The sequence below is a fragment of the Corvus brachyrhynchos genome, unplaced genomic scaffold (assembly GCF_000691975.1).
Source record: "Corvus brachyrhynchos isolate BGI_N302 unplaced genomic scaffold, ASM69197v1 scaffold101, whole genome shotgun sequence".
NCBI lineage: Eukaryota > Metazoa > Chordata > Aves > Passeriformes > Corvidae > Corvus > Corvus brachyrhynchos.
Genome location: NW_008237239.1, coordinates 19,447,913 through 19,467,165, shown reverse-complemented (window position 1 = coordinate 19,467,165; position 19,253 = coordinate 19,447,913). Strand labels below are relative to the sequence as shown.

The window sequence follows — 19,253 nt, the reverse complement described above, 5'->3', positions numbered from 1 at the left end:
CTTCTGACTTGGGTCTCAAGAGTATGCCAACTAGGTAGAGGAGTATAGGCACATTCTTTCCTCCCAAGGTGGATAATTAGCATGACCTAGATATATGTACATTTCTGAGAGTTATATGTACTTATTAAAAGCTATAGGGCTGATATACAGATCTTTTAGGTGTTTTGAAAAGGAAAATATTAATTAAACTTTCATTTTGCTTTTATAACAGTTCAATAAGTGCAGAGCTCTCAAAAACCCATTTCTTTAACATGCCTATTCATTTCAGGGACAACCAAAATGAATAGTCTTGTTAGCAAGGTATAACTCAATCAGCTATTTTAGAACACTGGATAAATACCAAATATATGTGTTTTCCTGGAAGAGAGAATAAATGACACATAATGACACGTGAGTAATTTTTATTACATATTTGTCATTATATAAAGCATTTTAAAACCTGAGATAGAGCTGTTTCTGAGAGGCAAACTGATGAAGTACAGCAGGTTATTTTTACCTGCTTATGTGACTATGTCCTGAATGCAGCTCCATGTATGTATGGTAAATGTGTATATGCTAATAAAAATTGTTGAGGAATTTGTCCTTTAGAATTGTGAATGACTTATTGTGTTTTACTCCATGTATTCAGTACTTTCCAATATTTTCAAAAGGAATACAGGGATTTATCCTCTTCACAGTAGCCTGAGCAGCCCCCTTCTTTGCTCTGGGGAAGTATGTAGCAGTAGAATAACAGTGGGACTCAGGAAGCTTTATGTAATGCTCAGAATATAGATTTGCCATAGATATTTTCCTGTCTCATATAGGATGTCTGGATACATATAACAGTTCTATACAGATAAGTGTGCTGCACAAGAATCTTACAAAATTACTAATTTCCAAGTCTAACTTTGTTGGTCCAATCTTGCACTTAGATATTTTTACATTATTCTTTTCTGAAATATAAATTTTCTTCCAATATTATAATACAGTCACAGACAGTATTCTTATTTGAATAATTCACTGCAGAGAAATATAGAGGCAAAATTCTGCTAAGGATATTAAAAAATATCAGTGCATGATTGACACAGTCACAGCTGAATTTTCTGCATTTGAAGGTGCATAATGCTGTAAGAACTTAGAGGGATACCTGCAAAATTCATGGTTTGCACAAGCATTTGGATAAAATGAAAGCACCAGTTTACTACTTGCACCACAATGATGTGGGGGTGTTCGGGTAAATGAAGGTTAAATTAAAAAAGAACCTTTTGAAATCTCCCATCACCTTTGTGATGATGTAAACATATACTAGTGTTACAGTTCAATATAACTACAGCCAAATGACTCTTCTAAAATTGAAAACTGCATAACCTCTAGTCAGTAGTCGCAGTTATCAAATAGCCATTTAAATAAACATCCATTCATAGTGCAAATAGCATTGTCAAACAGGCATTTGGCTTTAAAACTAATTTATGCTTTGTTTTGCACAGCTTCAATAGTAAAATCACGACTTGCAAACATAGTTTTCAAAGGTGATTTGCCTGTACAAGACTTTCATGGGGTTTTAAAAAAATTTCTTATGGACTTGGGGAAATGTACCTTGTAAGTACCTGGTGAGACCAAGTGCTTAAGCATAGCCATTAAATGAGAAAATCAAAAGACTAGCTTGTATTACCAGCAAAATGCCTGCAATGCCCTTTTTCTGAGATCAAAAGTACTTATCTGGCACCTTTTTGATATAATTCAGGTTCTTCCTAACAAAGAAACTCAGGTTCAATGAAGTAGGAAATCAAGTAAATTCTTCCTGACTTCTAGTCCTAGGGAGGGATGTTGCTGTTGGTTGGGAGTGGGGTCACTTCAGTACCAATGTAGCTGTCATCAGGAACCTCTCAGGTATTTTTTCAGCTAAAAAATGCTTCAAAAGCAGAATGTTAATGGTCACAGAAAGATATTTAGCTTCCTTTTTTTTAGGTGGATACTCCTGAAAATGGAATAACCATGGCTCACGACATGGAATTCAGGATGGACCTATTAGCTAAGGGTAACTCCAGCAAAAATTTTCCAGACTTATACTCACTTAATGATGAATTTTGCTTTCCAGGCAGACTCCCCTCTGTCTGAAGAACATGCAAAGGCAGATGAAAGGAATTAGACCCAGCTGCTTTTATTTCCTCCCACCCCCAATACAGAGAAGCTACTGAAGTCAATGCTGTGATGCCAACAGTGCCAGGTGTTCTGTGGTAGCCTCTTGTTATCCAAGGTTGCTTCTATACAGCTTTATTAGTTGCCAGTGAATCAGTCCAGATGCTTTCTTTCTTTAAAGAATAAATGTCTACTTTGAGTGGGAAAAAAAAATGCACCAGAACCTCTAAGTCATAGCAGCAAATTACAAAAACTGCCTTTAATGAAATGCAGTGCTGATCAGAAAATTGTTGTAAGTGGGTGCCAACAGAAAAAAACCCTTACCCTGAATATAGCTTTAATGAGGAAGAAAGGACTCCTTTCACTGGAACAAATTAATTCAATAAAAAGATGCAGTCATTTTTGTTTCCTCCCAAGTCTGGAAAAAAACATATCTGGATAACAGGTTGGTATCTATGAACTCCATTAAAAGAATGATGAAGGCAGAATTTCATAGCAAAGCCCACGTTCCATGCTTCACACTTGTTTCCTGTGACAGTCTTCCCTTGTGCTCCTGAACTTCCCAGTTCATTGCACAATTTCACTGCTCTGCTTAATTGCTCTAGGTGGACCCTGAAGTACATATAGAAAGCTACCTTCAAGCAATTAAGAACATCAGGGTTATAGAAGGCTTTGAAAATCAGGAAAGAGGTACATTAGTAGTATCAGTGCAAATAATATTGTTTAATTAAAAGGGTTTAAAGACGACTGGATAATTCAAATTTCTGTCGTTTCTAAGTACTTCAGCATGTTATTGCCACCAAAGAAAATTCCTGTAAAGAATAGGTTAAAAAATTTGTACACAGCATTCTTATTTCTACAAGAACAATCGATTATGACCTGACTATTTAAATATTTATTTTCATTTCCTTTCCAGGGAGTCTTTCTTGGTAGAAAAATATCATTATGTGCATTTAGAGGGCATAGTCCCCATTTCCAGTTATACCAGTACAATCTTAGAGTGGTCTTCATAAGAGTTCTTCACTTTCATTGGATTTAGTTTTTTGGAAACTGTGAAAAAGTTTAGTCCAGAATTTTGTAATCCTGCATGTAGACAAATCTTAGAGATGTTTGAGAATACTCCTCCTTGCGGCTCTAATTTCTTTCCACTTAGCTGATGAAACTTCACTGAGCATGATTGATTGGATTAATGTTAAAATCAGCTGAGACTTCTGTTCTGAGTGAGATGTACAATAATTTCCAATTACTTTTGATTTTCTTTGAAACAATAGAAATTAGATTCTCTTGGGCTCATTTGTTTAGTTGCTCTTGTAGATTTCAAGGACTGAATTTTATCGCAGGAAGATACAGTGCAATCTTAGGGTGAAACTGAAATCTTTAGGGTCACTCTGCTGATGTATTTGGCTTACAAGGAGGTTCAAGGATATTCCAATATCCAAGAAGTACACCTCTCTCAAATACCTGTTTCATTGGAAATGTCTGTGAAATATGTATAAAACTCTCATGGAATTTCACTGTGAAAAAGATACAGAGCACTGCAGCTTTAAATTCTCTTTTTGTATGTACATTTATATACACATTAAAATAAAATTTATTTTAAGGAAGAAATGCTAAGTTTTCCTATTTCTTTATTGCTTACCTGCTGTACCTTTTTTTTACCTCTTCAGAGTGACAGCTTAACTGTTTTCCATCCTCAATAAATCCCCTTGTACTTTTTGGCCTGAAATACCCATCCTTCCTCTTGAAAGAGCTTTAATATTATTTTGAAAGGTTCTCTGTCAACATACCCATCTTCTGGATAAACCTATGCTCAAAGAGCAACCTTGTGTTGAGGAAGCCAAAATCTTAGATATGTACTCCCTCCTACCACAATGTTTACTGGACCCAGCAGAAATCTACACATTTGCAAATATAACATTTTTTTTACATTAAATCCTTCATGGTTACTCATTTATTTTCTGTCTCTAAATCCATAGGAAGTCTATGAAAAACACACACATGTTACATGATAATTTTGAGTGACATCAGAATGATTCAGAACATGGTAAATGCTTTATTTTCATGGTGGTAAGAACTAGAACTCATGATGTGGATTGGATATTACCATATGGCGACTGTTTTAAAAATATGTGTGCTCCCCTTTCTTCAGAAAGTTTTCTTGATATTTGTGTCAGGTCCTTACAATTTGTTTTCACACTGCTGATGAGGAATCAGCCATCTCAGATAGAATTTTGAGTATGTGTGTCTCAAGGAAGACTGCATTTCTGTTTCTGATGTTGATTGGTTTCTTCTGAGCCATGTGCTTCAGATAGAAAACTTCTTCAGCACTCATGCTCTGCGGCATTTTTTTTCTCCTTAGGAGCTGTTAATTGATCACATTTCAACATAAATTTGAATCTGCAGCTTCAAATGTCAATATTCCAGGGTTGCAGGGTATCACCCACTGAAGTGCAAGCAAATTACTTGCTTCACAGCATCACAATCAATATCTAGTATATGGTTCATTATGATATTCAACCAAAATTTTAACATATTGACCATACAAATATAAGGACTATAAAAATATTTACTGGAACATGTATTTGTAGGCATGGGGGCATGGGTTACACACAAAAAACTTAATTATAATATTTTTGGTGAACAACAGCCTCTATTTAACTATACTTATGAGGTTCTTTAGAAGAAAAGAAGTCATTATAGAAGAGATATGATATGTAGCTACTGCTCTTTGGAGCACTTAGAGGAACTTTATATTAAAGCTCTTTAATTTATTAAAAAAAGGTAATGCTCATTAAAAATAACCGTAATTTTATAGAAAATATTTTTTAAATACTTATGCTCATAATTTTGCAAATTTTCCAAGACTTTCAAAATGTTTGGGACCTGTTAAATGGAGGATAAACTTTTAAACCTTTGTTGATTTGTTCCTTTTTATCAGTAGAAGAAACTATGGGATTGAGTGGGGAAGCTCAAGTTTATCCATTCTTCTCCTGTAACGTCATCTAGAAACAACTTCAGTTACCCAACACTATCAACCCCATTGTGTGTCAAACCCCTGAATTACCTCACTTCAGTTCTAGCAGGGAGTCTTTCCAATCAGCTGCTATCACCTAGGATATATAACTGTGTGAACAAGTCCAGAGAGTCAAGAATGCCCTCCATCCGTGTTTTGCGCTTCCCAGGCAAAAGCCAACTGCAGCTGAGAAGGCGTAAAACTGATTCCATGTCATCAGGGCACTGGGCCAAAAAATAAGGAGCTGTGTTACAGCCCAGGGCTGTAACAAAGCATTTAAAAGCCTCTGGATTGTTGGGGGCTCGGGTCAGGGAAGGCTGGGGGATGGCTGTCTCTCAGGCCCACTCTCAGGCCCCACTTTCTCAGCACACACCAAAGCAGATGAGGAGAGGACAGGCTTTTCAATGATCCGTGAAAGATCAGAGAGTGCAAGAAGCCAAGACCACTTTAGTTCTTCGAAACCAGAGCAAAAATGAAAGTCATCGCAGTAAGATGAATTTGTGGTGGCAGGAAGGTTAATGACTGAACTCCACACAGTTTGATGTTAGGGGAGGTTACTGGCACAAGGTAAGATTTGTGTTGCATGACACAAGCACTACGTAATTACTTAGCTATAACATACCACTTTTATGCTCATGATTGTTTAAGGATTTATTTAAATTGCTTTTATTTTTCAGTGCTCTATTTTTCCAGTTGTCAAATGAATTGTGTGATTGACAATTAACAAATTAGTGGCATCACTTTGGCGTTACAGATATTGTATGATAGCTTGTGCAATAAAAAACTTGCTCTCCTTTGTCAAGGAAGTTGGCAGATACCTAAATTGCCATTCTGAAGTCCTTCTTCAGCATTTATACACAGTATAGCAAATAGCATCACATCAAAAGCCTGCAATCTAATACAATAAATTGCAGTTGTACTACCAATCTTTTGGTAGAAACACTTATTGCTCAGCTAGCTAACATTTAATAGTTTGTTACGAACCTGAGCGACTCACGTACAATTTAAAGCTGCACATAATTTCTAAAATAATAGAACAGGAGTATGAACATAGTACTTAGGTATAGAATGAGTAATATATGTAGTCAAAAGTATGATAATTACATAGAAATAAACTATAGGTAAAAATATGTATAGGCTTAAGAGAACTGCAGTATAAAAAACGAAGTAATACATGTCACTGTTATAGTTTCTGAATTATAAATTTCTTTCATTGCTCACCAAAAGAATACTAAAAGGAGGGGATGGGATTTTTTTTTTTTTAATAAAGAAATTGAGTGTTTTACATTAGTTGCTGTGTAAATTTAGTTGTATTACTATTCATCACAAAATAATTCTTCATTACTTTGATGAGATAAGGCCTATAGGTGGAAATGGTGGTTTTATTAGACCACTTCCAACAGTTGGAGAAAACAGACAAAATTTTTTTAGATACAAATTTGTTTGGGGCAAACAAATCTGTCTGTTATGAACAGCAGATTTAAGGTTTGCTTTGAATTTAAAAAATTGTTCTGGGTAGCATTTTCAAGTACTCTAATGAAAACACAAACACCATTTACAAACTTTACCTTGCCTATGTATTTTCACCATCAGAGCGATGACAACCCTGCTGCTAGATTTCTATACAGCCAGGTTATTTCCAGGGACTGAAAAAGGAATTCCTAAGTATTTCTGAATATATGGCGCTTATCAGAAAATAAACGAATGCCAGTATAACTAAAAGACTGCAGCTCTTCCTAGAATTAGGCATAGCATCTACAAGGATTAATTTGTGGGGAGATTACCCAGAGTATCCCAATTTAGATTTACAATTAACGACAAACATCAGGGGCGTCATGAGATGGTACTGGATTTAGTATTGCTTGTCCAGTTGGAGAGGCTGCTCGACTCTCCTTCCTCTGTCAACACCAGGTCCCTACCTCGTTAACACCCTGCCCTAATTCTGAAGATATGCTGATATTTTTTTTTTCCTTTTCCAGTACCCCAAAGAATATCTACACAATTAAAGGAGATGGTGATGCTTCAGCATTTTATACTCAGGACAAATTACATTGTAAAGCTTCTTAAAAGTGTTTTATTGCTTATATTTCCAAAATAAGATTAATTCACTCTGAATTTTGCAATTACTGACCTTGCATACCTCTTAAGGAATGGAACTTGTAACGAAGCTGTTTCCTCTTTTTTCCCTTCACTCCTTTCCATCACCCTCCTAATTTTTCATATTGTCATGTGTTACGAATGTGTGTTATCACAACTGTTTCAAGGCCACATGTTTCAATAGCTGATATTAATAAATTTTCAGGATAGTCAACCAAATGAGGCTGTTTTTTGCTGGTTGAGGATATGGTGCAATATTGAGGGATATTTTCTGTTACAAGCAACTGGAGTGGTACACGTATAAATCCTTTCCATCCATTTGAACAAATATACACCATTATATGTGCAGAAATATTGTGATTCTCAAAACACAGTAATGATTATCTCTATATTAACTGAAAAAATCTAATAAAAATTAAAATATGAAAAGAAAAATGTAGTCAAATGATTAGATGACTGGTAATTGGTGTATAAATTATGTTACATGGCACATTATTGAACACTAAATGTAACTAATATATACAAGGTAATTTTTTGGTGAATATAGTTGTTAAACCTTTAAAAATAAAAATATAAATGTCTAAATGTTGCACAATACTTGAAAAGTTTCTGTTTTGCTAAAAATCTGCTCTCCAGATCAGCTACTACTAATAATAAATATTCATAATGTTTATATTTTAATCCTTTCACACGAAAAGCCCCTTTGGTGTCGTACACACTACATCATTTATTCATTTATACAGAACAATCTAGAAAAATAATTCTGCATTATTAATAAAAATTATCTATAATGTCAAGGTTCAGTTAATATGAAATGTCATTTTAAGGTAACTGCAGCCAGGATATCTACTGATTAGGAATAAGATAGTAATAATAAGGAAGTCATACATACTAGGTACGATTAAGAAAAACAAAAGGATACTCCAAACAAAATGAAATGATCCTATAAAATGCAGAAATCAGCAGATTGTTTTTCATACTTGCTTAAAACCTTTTGCTCAGCAAGAAGATGTAGAGTTCCAGGACACACACAACCCTTTAAATGGTATCCCACCTATACAAGTACAGAGTCTTTCCAGGGGGTCTGATATGAGGAGGAGTGAGACACTACAGATTTGTATTTACAGTCTTTGCATCACATGAGCTTTCTAGGTATGGAAACACTAAATCAGCCAAGACACCAGCAAACCTGGAAGTTTGTTTCTAATTTAACTAGTTAGTTTAACTATTTGCAGCTATGACCATGCAAATTTGATTTCTGATATATACAAAGAATACCCACCCCCTGACAAATGCTTAAGATGAATAAAACTGTATTATTCATCACAAGTAACAGGATTAAATGGGGTTTTAATGACCAGCTTCTTATTATAAAAATATATTTACACAATGCCTGTGAACAAGTGTCCTTGTAGCAAAACCTGGTGTTTATATATACAGGAGAAAAATCGTGCCCCTACTGCATTGTTTCCTCTGGGAGAAGGGAAGTAAACATGGCTGGCATTCTTTACATAAAGAAACAAAAAGAATAAAAAAAAATCTGAAAGAAACCCCACACTTCTCTTTGGCTTTTATTCTTCCTCATTCCTTTGTCCAATTCTTATCTCGGATATGCTCAAAGTGATTAATATACAAGAAAACTCTCAGAGCAAAGACTTGCTAAAGTTAGTGCTATTCCCATTTAAAACATACATCAAGCTGTGGACTGAACCTGGACAGATTATCTCCAGAGAGTCTCTACGGAACAACATCACACTTTTTTTTCTGTGTCTGGTGGTTCAGACTACAACTCTTTCAGAACAGAACAAGGCATACCTCAAAATATGGCTGTTATTTCATCCTGAACACTTCCTGTAACTGTAGCCTCTTTTATCACTGCCAGAGCTTTACATCTCTCTCAAAACCAGGAGACAAACTTTGAAAATGGCCAGCCTTTAGGTACTTTAGGATAATTCTCCTTACCTTGATATCCATGAAATATTTACTGTAAGAATATACCTACCTCATGTTATCAGTGCAAAAATTTTACATTTACTTGCATTATTTATACATACATTAAAGTATACTGAGGGCATTAAAAAGAAAGAAAATCATGTAATACCTTTACTTTTACCTATGGATTTGGTGAAATGGTTCCATGAAGAAAGCATTTCCAGACAAAAAGAGAATAAAGAAGAGGAGAGAAACAACAGTAAGAGTCATGAGTACATGTAAATGCAATAGTATCTGAACATGAAGAGACAAAGTATAAGGTAAGTGCCTGAAGACAAATGGAGATGCAATCAGTGTCATAGTAGGGATTTAGTTTATTTCTTCCCAATCATGTACATGCAGAGAAACACAGAAATAACCCATGCTTAGATAAGAAAGACTGCCACAAAAGTAACATGGACAATGGTTAGGAGGAAAAAAATCACTGGTTTTGTTAGGTAGCAAAATTGTACTCTCAGCATTCCAGAAGCCAGGAGCAGGTGCTTTCTGCACAATTCCAATCAGCCATGCATTAATGCAAATGGACTCTTCAATGTGTACAATGTGACAAGAGGAGTATCTTCTTTCAGGAGCTATCTGAAGAGAGGCCTTGCACTTTATCTTTTACAGAATCACCCATAATTGTATTTTCTGATAAATACATGAAATTTTCTTAATAACTTTCTTATTTCTCTCACCTCTTTTTAGTTATTGTACTGCAAGAGGGGGAGTTGAGGAGGCAGGAAGGACAAAAGCTTATGGAGCAAACAAAAAAACCAAAAAATGAGATAAGAAAAAGATGTGACTAAAACCATGTGTTTCTTTGCAGCCAAAGACAGCTTTCAAGCATTTGCCCATCAGTTGCAGTGATGGATTCAAAGCAGCTACAGAACAAGAAGAAACAATGAAAGCAGAGTGGAAAAGGAACAGAGCCCATACCTTGGTCGCCCATCATCAGGTGCGCCAGACCTTGAAGGGAAACAAGAGCACAGTCAGCAATGAACAAGGGAGCACGGGAAGGTGGTGTTGTCACACTGACAAAAATGTTTTGTGACAGGCATCTGTTTCCTATGAGATGTCTGTATCACAGAGGGAAATCAAAGAGCATTTTTCAACCACTGGTTGGAATGCTTTGGGCTACGAGTAACAGAACTGCAATTCAAACACTGGGTGCTGGTTTATTGTGTACTTTTTTTTTTCTGTGCAGTATTTGCAATGACAGAAAATAATAAAATGCTTTCAAATTCAACCAATTCCTTTAATAATACATCTGTCTTTATCATATTTTGATTATATCGCTTTGAACACTTTGCTGGGAGGACTTCCTGTCCTCTACATGTGAAATGATGTTGAAACCCTGGAGAAGTTTAAACCTGAAAAATGGGCTGGGTCTGATCTTTTTCCCCTCATAAAAATGAGCATTTCAGGTAATTAAATAAAATGTCTTCATCACATTGAAATGATAATGCAAAGGATGTCTCCTTATTTGTGTGAAATGTGACAGTAGAATGAATTTGTTCCAGAGAAGGCAAATTATTACATATGCAATATAAAATACATAGTAATAAAGAAAATTTAAGAGACAGCTATTGCAACTACTTCATAAATCTGTGAGAAATAGATTTTGCTTTATACTTGTATTGTGAGATGAAATCCCATCATACCAGAATAGGTCTAGTGACATTTCAAAGCAGATGTCCATAATGATAATCACTCATCCAGAGCCAAATTTTGTTACTCTTTAAGGAAAAATATTCAGCTTTTTTAATTCACAATAGTAAAATGATACTTATATCTCACTGAGTATAATGTGATGCAGGGAGAATATTTTTTCTAGATATATGAGGGTTTTTCACTTTTTATGTCTGACTTAAAAAACAGGCTTATTCTTCTTGAAGTTAGCTGTCTTAGGATCCATTTCAGAACTTATTAATTGTTCATGTGTTAAATGTGCTCCTCTTCTTAAAAAGCCATACATTATTTTCTTAATTGCAATTAATTAAATTAATTCACACAAAGAAGGTGAGCAATCAAATATCCTTCTCTTTATTGGAAAGCAGACTTCCTAGAGAGAGAGTTTCTATGATTTCTAATTCACAAAGAAAATTAGGTGCACAAATGACTCACACTACTTGGGGGTAGTTCAAAGACGATACTCCCGACTGCAATCAGTCTGAAAGGATTCGTCTCTTATCAGTTCCAAATCTCAAGTGATGCTCCAAGTAGACTAACAATGGTTTTGCTGAATTATTGCTTTTTAAAGTCACCCGTTTTGGATGTGTAGTTAAACTGAAGGGCCTGATGTGCCTCATCTCTTGTGCAATAAATTGTGTTTCCAAATACAGTGCTCTGCAGCTGGTGGGATTACCTGGGGCTCACAGCAATGCAAACGAAAACTGACTGTGATCCTGAAGGGATGCCTGCATCAGCATTGCTTGGGAAACATCACACAGCTGTATTGGCAGTTTGCAGCATGTGAAAGAGAATAGAAATGCTTTCATGGGTGTTCTTTCTCTGTAAATGTTGCTGCAAGAGAGGCTTGCTGGATAGAGTATAAAGACCAGGTGATATTTTTTTAATTCATTCTTTTAGTGCTGGGTGTCCTTGCTTAGATCCCCTGCTACACTGCCTTTTGGAAGTATCAGTCTCTTCCTGTGATTGATTAATTAGTCTTTTGGGTTTTAACTTTTGTTGTTGGCAACTATAGCAAGAAATCTCAGACTTTTGACTTGACCCTAACTGTATTTGATAGAGGAAAATTGAAACCAGTTGAACATTGCAACATGTATTTTCTTTAATGAAACAGTGACTTTTCAGCCACTACTTTAGGTGAGCTCTTTCAGCTCTTAGAAGGTGTGAAAAAAATCACTGTCCTGTCTCCCAGGGGTATGCAAAGAAGGTGATCTCTTACTAGCTCACATTTACATATGAACTTTGTAGCTATAGGAACCTAAACAAAAGTCCAGCTTCAGATTATCACTGCTTGATAGCTACTATTTTTGTTAAAATGATACGTGAAATTGGTCAGTTGCAAATAGATGACTCTTACATAATTTGAAGAAAAAAAATGTAAATAGCAGAAGTGCCTCTTGAAATCATCATAAAAACTACTTGAATTTTAAGAGTCACTTACAGTGTTGTTCAATGAAAAAAGGCAGTCAAGTGAATGTAAAAGATATACAGTGCTCAAACCAAACATCTACCAATTAAAAAATTTGGTACCACTCCTCAAGACACTGTATTTTGTTTGACTCTTTATGCTATTTTATTTGCAAGCATTAAGGCCACCTATACTTCCTTGCTAAAGGCACATAATGATACTTACCTTATTTTCTATTTTTGCAATCTATGGATGAAGGCTATGGAAGAGTGAAGAATTACTAGTACTGTACCTGATCATTCCACAGAGTGCTTTAAAATTATACAGGTAAATCAGCAACCACTGCTAGATTTGCAAAATGAAAGTCTGCTTGTAATAGAGAATACCACAACAAATAGACCTGGGAAGTTTTTTTCCTTAAGTAGCCACATATAGGCATCCCATACATTGAAAATACTCATTTGTGCACCATTGCTTCAATTTCTTTGTGAATTAGGAATTCAAGATTTAGAAGGAATCCCTCCTGTGTAATCCACCCCAACCCTCTCCTGAACTTGGCTCTGAGAGGAGAGAGTTAAGGGGCACAGGGTGGATAGTGGAAGGGGAAATGAAGATATCATTATAGTTTGGTGTGTAAGTTCCATGCAGAGCACAGGCCAAAACAAAATTTAAACATGATAAACCTGCAGTGAAGGTATTAAAGTCTAGTACAACTACAGTAAAATGAATAAACAGCAGCCTTTTTTACCAGCAGTATATACAAAATTTAATACTACATATTTCTGTCTGCTTATGTCACCTAATTTACAGATATGCTCACATATCACAGAGATCAAAGATGAAAAATTTTAGCTCAGTTTTCAAGTTGTGCTTTGGATACACCATTCTGTGCTTCCATTCTTTACATATTCATGCTTTGTATGCATAAGTACCCAAACCTGTGTTGGAATAAATTTAAGGTTGCAATTTGAAGAATTAGATTCAGGTAAAGTCTGGATTAACTGTTATCCAGGTTTTATCTTGTACTGCTGTGCATAAATGAATATGTGAAATGCAATTGAACCTCCTTATCTAGTTGTACTGAACCTAATTCAAATTTTGAGACTCATGTTGACACCACTAAGAGTTTTATGCACAGATCAAATGCAAGATTAGGTAGTTATTTCTAGGCTTTTGTGTTTTTCAGCTAGAATTTCTATCCCAGTGTTGTTGAATACATTTTTATCTCACAATGAAAATGAAATTTTATTGACGTGTACGAGCATGAAAGTGCACACAAGTAAAGCACCAGAATTGTTTGAATTTTCTTTCTCCTTGGGATAACATACATATTAATAAAATTGCACAGCATCATCTATGTGTTAAACCTGAGCACCTATCTTCATCCTTGAATACAGCAGCATAGAGGAATGAAGCACCAGCACTTCTAGGCTTGAGAAAACCACCTCAGAACAGGCAGGCAGTGGCCCATGGTGGCTTGAAACCTGAATGAACTCAGGCCCCAGAGTGGCTCACATGAGCACCCTGGGTCAGAGTCATTCCAGGGCAGTCACTTTGCATGTGAGTTACTTTACAAAGCCCTTGCTTTTAAAATAGTTTTTAAAATATTGGAAGGAAGTAAAATGAAAGCAATTTTTCAGTTTAGATAGGTAAACTATTTTTTTTTTCCAATAGATAATCATTTATCCAGCAAAGATTCACCCCAGAGAGACTTTTAAAAACATTTGTACATAAAAAAGCACCTGCACTTTTTGGCTTAAAAGCAAAAAGGCTTTAAAACTATCATATACTTGCATGTTTTACCAGCTAATAGACTTACTTACCACTGCTCAGGATAGATGGCATTGTGCCTTAGTTTCCACTGCCCTATGCCATACTTTCTTTAAAGGGATTTAATTACATACCAACATAATTATTAAAATCACATGCTTCCTCTTTCACAATGTCCAAAAGGCAAGTGCATTATGCTAAAAAGTTAGACAGAAAACCTTTTTTCCTAAAGCTTTGTGCTGTAAAGGATGTAATAGTAAGCAAGGTTTGTGGTATTAAAGAGAAAAGCGCTTTCCATTTTCCTAAGCAATTAAAAGATGTGAATTTAACATGCATTACTATCTTATTGGGAGGATTTAGGCTCCACATTGATGAGACAAATAGTTTCTTGAAGTGTTTTTCATACAGAACATGAGAAGAAATCAGTCCTGCAAACCTCCAGAAAGATTTTGGATATGATATCAGTCATACAAGTACAAATCCTTTTGTTTCAGTGGGGATATTCTGGAATTAGAGCAAAAAGCCAAGGAGCTTTGCTTGAGTTCTGTATGAAAAAAGAAATCACATTTATTTAATAAACTTTTCTGCCTTTATGGGGGAAAAAATACAACTTACCGTACTGACTGGTATGTGTACTTTTATAACATTAAGCAGAAGGAGAAAAAACCCCACTGAACAGAAGGGAAAAACAAGAGCTTAGGAAAATAAGGTAGAAAGCACCCACCTTCCACATAGTTGTCTTCTGTAAGCACATAACAGGGAAGGAGAGAAAAGGAAAACATTCATTAAGCAGCATGCAGACTGGAACTTGCCATTGCATGTCTTTATCATGCAAGGCATCAAACACAACATGCAAGTGCTCCATTGCTACAATCCAGAGGGAAAAACAAAAGCACCAGGGAAGCAGTGTTTCCTCTACTTAACAAAATGCATGTGATATGAAACAAAACAATACTCTTTCCAAAGTGCAAAAAATTGTACAGGATTTACTGAAGCTCTTTGTACATGCAATTATTATTATTGTTAGTTATTAATCAGAGGCTCTTCTTGTAAGACTTTTGTAACTATATTTTAAAGCCACCAGTCATTTGTGATAGGGATTCTAAGTTCATTTGGTTCTACTTTCCCATTCTGAATTCTCCTGGATGATGAAGTAGATGATTTTAAAGTTAAGAAAACTTAAATTCTTGAATATGCTGAGAAGATGTTACCACAGGCAGCATGGCTGATCCTGCAGTCATTAGTGAGGCACTCTGGTCATTGGGTCAAATCTCCAAATCCAGCAGGGAAAAAAATGGCGCTTAAACTGGGTGGAATAACTCAGAATTGTTGGATCATGTCCTACAGAATTGGTCAGCATAAGAAACTTGCACACTGTAAAAAATCAATTCTCTGCCTGGTACAGCCAGCAAAGGCCACAGCAGTGCCAAGGATGGGTTCTGCCCCCAGATTATAACCAAAGGAATTTTCCCTAAGGAAAATTTCACGAAGGAAAGGCTGCCATCAACAAGCAAAATTTGTTCTTTCATCCCCAACCCAGCCATCAATATGGGGCACAAGAAAGAAGGTTCTCCCAAAGCTTACAAAGCAAAAGGGGACTAAAAATTGCTAATGAAGTGGACAGAATTTAAAGCTGAGAAAGAGGCTTGGTGTCCCAACACTCATGTTAGCATCTATAGCGCTCAACTGCTCCACTGGGAAGGTGATTTTGAGGGAGTATTTCTCTGCTACCCATTATGATCATGACTGAGGAGAGGATAGGAGAGAGAAAATGGGAGAGGTAAAATAATGAAGGAAAACCATCACAGAAGTCAAGGAGATGGATGGTGTGGAACCAACGAAGAGACGGGGAAGGGCGACAACACAGCAGTCTGACTGCCTGGGAAACCCCTTGCTGCAGTTTATGTTTTCTCCCCCAATGCTTCCCAGGGAGGAAGCACACAGAAGCCAGTGCAAACTGAGGGCCAGTTCTGCAATTATGGGTCATTTTGCATGGAGTCATCCCATAGGAATAAAGCCTTTTCATGTGACCATGAAACTAAACTAATTTTGATATATTGTAATCCAATAAAAGAATAAGAAAATGAGTTACACAGAACTGGGCTTAATGATATTTTTAAGCACAGTCATTTCCTCCCAGAATGTGTCACTTGTCATAGTGAAAAGCCTTTATAAGTCAATTCCAGGAGGCACTGAAAAAGGTCATCAAAACTAGACAGTATTCCAACAAATAATTTGAAAATCTTACCACTTTAAAAATAATAAATGCTATAAATGATGAATAATAGGGGTTTAAGTTTCTCAGTTTTTAGTTCTACAGTTAAGATATTATAATTCACCTTTTCCATTCACACACCCTAAATCAAGAAATAGAATAAAATTCACTGAGAAAATGCAGAACACCCAGTTTCACAAGATACAGATGTTATGTTCTATACACGACGTAAATTAGGGTGATGTTTGGGCTATTAGAAATAGCAGCTCTTAGCAAAACTTTTCTGGAAAAGCCTTCTACCTTTAACTGCATACAGTAATTTCCTTCCTTTAAGTAAAAAAAAAAACCAAACACCCAAACTCAATGAAAAATTAATTAGTTATTTCAGTTGTAGTATAACTGCAGGCTCTTTCATCTAATTCTGGTTATCACAGTGTTGATATATTGCAATATCAACACTGTCATGGCGTCCTTTTTGGTGGCCATGCTTAGCTTAACATGATTTTTTAAAACCAGCATATAAACTTGCTGACAGGCCTGTTCAGTTCCTCATGATGTCAGAGTCAAAGAAAAGGGTTCTGAAAATGACATCATAGGCAGCATTAGATGGTTAAACTCATTTGGCTACAGGGTTTAGCATATTTTGTTTTCTATCATGAGTAAAAATTCTATCTTAGCAATAATTGGTATGCCTTTTTTGATGACTTTCACCAGAAAGATTCATACTAGCTGAGCAGCTTCCCCTAAATGTCTGATTGATTAAACTTTTAAGTGATAGCAAGTTAAGCTGTCAAAACATTTTGAATTAAATAAAATGGAAAAAAGTCGAATTCCTACTCTGTGAATTAACAGTGTATATAGCCAAACCCCTATGCACTAGTAAACAGCAATGAAAATTCATTCCTCCACAGGTTTTTGTCATGGTAAGTTAAACCATCTTAAACAGTTTTGCAATCTAAGAAAAAAATTAATTCAGCTTCTTTATGGTACTTTACAAGGCTTTTACATTAGATTAGTGTTGAGCACTTTTCTTTAATTAAGGTAGTTTGTTTGTGATGGATGATATATTTCCATATCACTAGCACTTCATTTGGCTTTCCTGATTCCCATTTTCTTGTCATAGTCTGTTCGTCTAAGCAGAATCTAAGAAGCCAGAAGGCCCAAATTCTAGCCTTGCTTTTTATTCATTTTGCTTACTCCAGCCACTCTTCAAACAAAACAAAAAAAAAAGGAAAAAAAAAAGGAAAAAAAAGAAGAAAAAAAAAGGAAAAAGGGAAACTCTTTGAAAGCTATGTATACAATCAAGTTGCAGTTCAGAGGGAACAAAATTTTCCTCATTTAAATCAGGAGTAACTGTATTTATGTCATTAGAGTTGCATTGGTGTAAAATTTCTGTAGCTGGAGGAGAGTAGAGCCGTACTACGCATTTCTGTCACTGCTGATGATTTAGCCACACACAGTCAGAATTTACCCACATTTATATGCATCCACTCTAAGGGACCTTACAGTCTACTGAGTAGCTCTTGACAACAGTGGAACTCAAGGTTTTCAGGACCCAAAATGCCAGGTCCAAATGCTGCAGGCAGTGGCACAGAGCAGCTCCTTCCTTCTCTGCACCAGCTGACTGTACCAACGACTTTTCACCATGAAAACAGGTGACTTTCTCTTCAGCATTCTGACTTCAAAGAGATGTGGGGACTCTTCTACTTTTCACTTTGCCCCGAGCTCCTCACTTGAAGAACTAGAGGATTCTTATCCATGGCAAATTCTTATTTCAGACCTTTCCCCATGCCCACCACCAACAAAATCAATTGCCCTGCTACTTTCTGTGTTTGCAGCCTAATTCCTCCAGCCAAAGTCTGCTCTCAGTGCTACATGTGTAATCTGTTGCCTGTTCATATTGAGCCAAATACTGAGTTGATTTAAATCTGTTATGACACAGTTGAAATCAGAGGAACTATACAACTCACACAGGCTGTGAGTCTGGCTTATTATCTCCAGAGAAAGTGTCTCAGGCTGTCCCTGCTGAAATGATGCTGAACTGACAGCAGTTTTTGCTCCATATTTTTTTTGCAGCAAAAGCACAACCAATTATAATTATTTTAGCATATCACTGTGTTTTAGGGATATGAAAATGAGAATAATATTTTTACAGTACATTTTTACTAATTAAAGAATCATTTTAATATTTCGCAATTCTTCATGGAAACCTTGATTTAAAAAAAACCCAACAAAACCTGACTCTTTCTATGTTTAGTGGTTATTTCTGCTATTACATTTTTTTCATCTGCTAGAGTATTTACACCTTTACCACACAATTATGTAAGAACTGTATTTTCATGACAGAAGAAAGAGTACATTAGTATTTTGAAATTACAAAACCAGAAACAACACTATAAGAAATAGCATATTAGCAGTGGCTATATTTTTATAGCGTTTTTTTTTTTTCTCTTGACAATTGTGATTCACAATCACATTCCAGAAAGGAAGGATACGACATACCACAGACATATTCTATGAAATTTCAAAAGGGATTCAGAAGTATGACAAGTGGTGAAATAGCCTGAAATAAAGCTATATTAAGAAGGTGTCTTGCAACAAAATTGATGGCTAGAAGTTTAAGATACAAAATTTTGTTTTCTCAAAGAATAATGCATAATCACTCTTCTCTCTAAATTTATCTACAAAAAAAAAAACTGTACTCAGAAATATCATTTCAAGGGGGAGATTTATCTGTGGAACTGTTCTCAGCGTTTCTTGGATAGTGTAATTTAGCTTGTCCCCTTTCTCAGATTGGTAGAGAAATTGGTTTTATTGACATGGTGTTCTAAACAAAATATTTGCAAAGGATATGAAAATATGAAGTATGTTATAAAGCCTGAACAGTCATATAGTCAATAATGACGAACTAAAGCAATATATTGAATATCCATGGTCATGAGCATTGATCTTCTCAATGCTGTGTATCT

The 19,253-nt window shown here is 35.7% G+C and overlaps 1 protein-coding gene across 12 annotated transcripts in view; it reads right to left on the bottom strand.

The window, feature by feature from the left end:
- NRXN1 (neurexin 1) overlaps positions 1 to 19,253 on the bottom strand; it is a 672,391-nt gene that overhangs the window by 583,959 nt on the left and 69,179 nt on the right. For 8 of the 12 annotated variants that reach the window (XM_008630366.1, XM_008630367.1, XM_017730087.1 and 5 more), the window contains exons 2-4: positions 14,794 to 14,811; positions 10,139 to 10,168; positions 9,330 to 9,341 (exon numbers count right to left, since the gene is read on the bottom strand). The exons of 1 other annotated variant lie outside the window; for it this stretch is intronic. In XM_008630366.1, coding sequence (XP_008628588.1) covers positions 9,330 to 9,341; positions 10,139 to 10,154 — 28 coding nt within the window. In that variant the 5' untranslated portion in view covers positions 10,155 to 10,168; positions 14,794 to 14,811. The remainder of the gene's footprint in view (positions 1 to 9,329; positions 9,342 to 10,138; positions 10,169 to 14,793; positions 14,812 to 19,253) is intronic. 3 more of the 12 variants (XM_017730086.1, XM_017730088.1, XM_017730089.1) reach the window with 3 other exon arrangements.